We start from the raw sequence: 2,576 nt of genomic DNA on the forward strand, positions 1-2,576 counted from the left end.
ATGACCAACTTCATTGTTGTTGACAACCAAAAGGGTAACATATCAAGGGGAAAGTATTTATTATTCTTCAGTCATAGGACAATCGTCAGTCATGTTGAGAATCCCAGTTTTTCGCTAAATGCTTTTCGATTTAGAACCATCCGTGAGTTACTAAATGCTGAGAAGATCGATGACTCTGCATTGTTTGGTAAGTTGGTTTTATTAAATAGTTGTTCAACTTCTTTCATATTCAAATGCAATGCCTAGCTATGGTTCTCTCAAATGTGTGTACTGTTTATTTTTTTTTTTAGACATGATTGGTGAAGTAGTTGGTAAAGAAGATCCAAAAGAGTTGATCACCAGCAAAGGAAAGGAGACTAAACGACTGGCTGTTATCTTGGAGGACCTAGAGTATGTACATTCAACACTATAACAACTATATTTCTGTGCGTATGTAGAAATTTCTATTTTCAAAGAGTTAATGTGATGTCTTTTATATTTATAATGTTTCAGAAACAATAGGATTGGGTGCACTATATTTGGTGAAATGGTTGACCAGCTACTTCGTCACATGCAAGATGGAAGGGTTGAGCCACTAATAGTTGTGGTCCAGTATTTTAAGGCAACCAGATGGAATGGCAAGACATCTGTCCAAAGCCATTTTGACATTTCACAGCTGCACATAGACTCCAACCTTAAAGATGTTGCTGAATTTAGGAGCAGGTTAGTTGAGTCTATCTTATATAATCACTAAAGTGGCTTGCTTTTATACTTTGTATGAAAAATTCTGTGGTCTATATGTATATTTGTTGATGAAGTTGATGATCCTTTTGAACCAATGTGTAGGCTGCTTGGCGGTGAACCATCATCCTCTGTGAGGATTAGTCAAGTTCCATCAAAAACAGCTTGGTCAGGGGTTGAGGAGCTTAAACAAGGTGCTGTGTCAGTGAAAACAATTGAAGAAGTCCTTATCCAACATGAGGTAATCACAACTATGTTTTTTCAAATTTTTGTTGCCCAATGTCTATTTAGATTGGTTGCTGATGCAAAAATACTTGACATTTTAATATGGCTTAATAGGAAGGTCCAGCTTGGATTGCTGCAAGTATTGTTGCGATTAATGTTACGAAGGATGATTGGTTCTATAAATCATGTAGAAAATGTCCAAAGAAAGTAGAAACTCCTATTGGAAACAGATATGAATGTGGGAAGTGTGGCCATACACATGGATCTGCAGCCCTAAGGTTCTTTTGTATAATATTTGTATGGAACTTTTTAAATAAATACATGTTCATTTGTATTTTGTTTGTATTATAGGTTCAAAGTCGAGGTGATGGTTTTTGATGGAACCGGTAGCATCCGATTGCTACTATGGGACAAGGAAACAAGTATGCTATGTGGGAAGAGAGCTGAACAGATTATGGAGGACGATGTAAGCACCTATTGTTATTCTTAAGAATTGCTATCTATAAGCTATATAGCAAGAGTGAAGTGTTTTATTTGTGTACAGGTTATAGTGGGAGATGAATATCCCAAGACACTTGATAACATGATGGAAAAAAGAGTCCTTTTCAAGATAAATATCAAAGAAGCCAACATTAATCAATTTGATCATGTGTACACGGTTATGAAAATCTGTGATGATGAGGATATCATTGACAAAAATCTTCCCAAAGAGTTGTCTACTAATCTTCCGAGTAATGTCAGTGTAAGTTCTTTAAACAATTTAGTGCTACCGATAAGCGTATATTCTTATACATGGTCAATTCACTGTAACATCTAAGTAGACCAATTCATTCCCTAAACACAGGAAGATGGCTGCAACAACTATTTGGAAATTTCAGAAAATGTGGCTAATCTTAAAACTGATTGTGATACTGAGTCTTCTATGGTATGTTCAAAATATCTATTTTCTTTTATATTATTACAAACAAGTGCAGATTTCTTGACAGGTTTTAATATGAATTGTTTAACCTGATAGTTTTCTGTTATTTATGTGTTATAGGATGTTGTGGAGGAGTGCATCTCATCCCTCAAGTACAAAACACCATCCAAAAATATTACCAATGGATTGAAGAATTTTCCTCTAAGTCTGAATGAAGATGAGGAAGAAGGCCAGCTATCAACCAACAGGTTCAGTAGGAAGATGGGAAAGAGACAGAAATGTGTTAACCTTGATGCAGATATATGAGTAATTGAAAATTTGATTTATATTTTGAGTAGTAAAAGAAACTCTATTGCAGTCACCTAATTATGTGTTTTGTAATTGTATGACTTTCTTATTATCTTTTTATCATGTAAGACTTGGTTAGTCAGGTGGCATTCAATTTATGATGAACTTACCTTAGAAACTTGATTGATTCCTAATTTTATTTCTAAATACTTTGCTTTGTTTTGACATGGTCAGTAAGTACCTGTATATACACCTTAAAAGAATTGTTTTTAGTAAGAATTCTTCTGAATGAATTTAATCATCTAATGTATACTATGGCTAATTTCGGTATGTACACTAACTAAAATTGTTTCACATGGTTAGAAATAAACTATGTACACATCAGAGTAAAAAGAAGTATGCATTCACTATGAAATTTTGATAT

General features: G+C 34.1%; 1 protein-coding gene across 1 annotated transcript; it reads left to right on the forward strand.

Moving 5' to 3' along the window:
- Nucleotides 1-2,170, forward strand: LOC110278889 (replication protein A 70 kDa DNA-binding subunit A-like). The gene is made up of 9 exons (XM_052258529.1): nucleotides 1-187; nucleotides 291-390; nucleotides 493-702; nucleotides 826-961; nucleotides 1,060-1,223; nucleotides 1,297-1,411; nucleotides 1,490-1,687; nucleotides 1,790-1,870; nucleotides 1,985-2,170. Exons 1-9 carry the CDS (start codon nucleotides 1-3, stop codon nucleotides 2,168-2,170), a joined length of 1,377 nt encoding a protein of 458 aa, XP_052114489.1.
- Nucleotides 2,171-2,576: the final 406 nt, after the last annotated feature.

This window comes from Arachis duranensis, chromosome 3, assembly GCF_000817695.3.
Source record: "Arachis duranensis cultivar V14167 chromosome 3, aradu.V14167.gnm2.J7QH, whole genome shotgun sequence".
NCBI classification, from domain to species: domain Eukaryota; kingdom Viridiplantae; phylum Streptophyta; class Magnoliopsida; order Fabales; family Fabaceae; genus Arachis; species Arachis duranensis.

Coding starts and splice junctions, on each gene's coding strand:
- LOC110278889 (XM_052258529.1), top strand. CDS start 1: ATGACCAACTTCATTGTTGTTGACAACCAAAAGGGTAACATATCAAGG. Junction 703..825: donor GTTGCTGAATTTAGGAGCAG/GTTAGTTGAGTC, acceptor ACCAATGTGTAG/GCTGCTTGGCGGTGAACCAT. Junction 1,224..1,296: donor CATGGATCTGCAGCCCTAAG/GTTCTTTTGTAT, acceptor TTTGTATTATAG/GTTCAAAGTCGAGGTGATGG.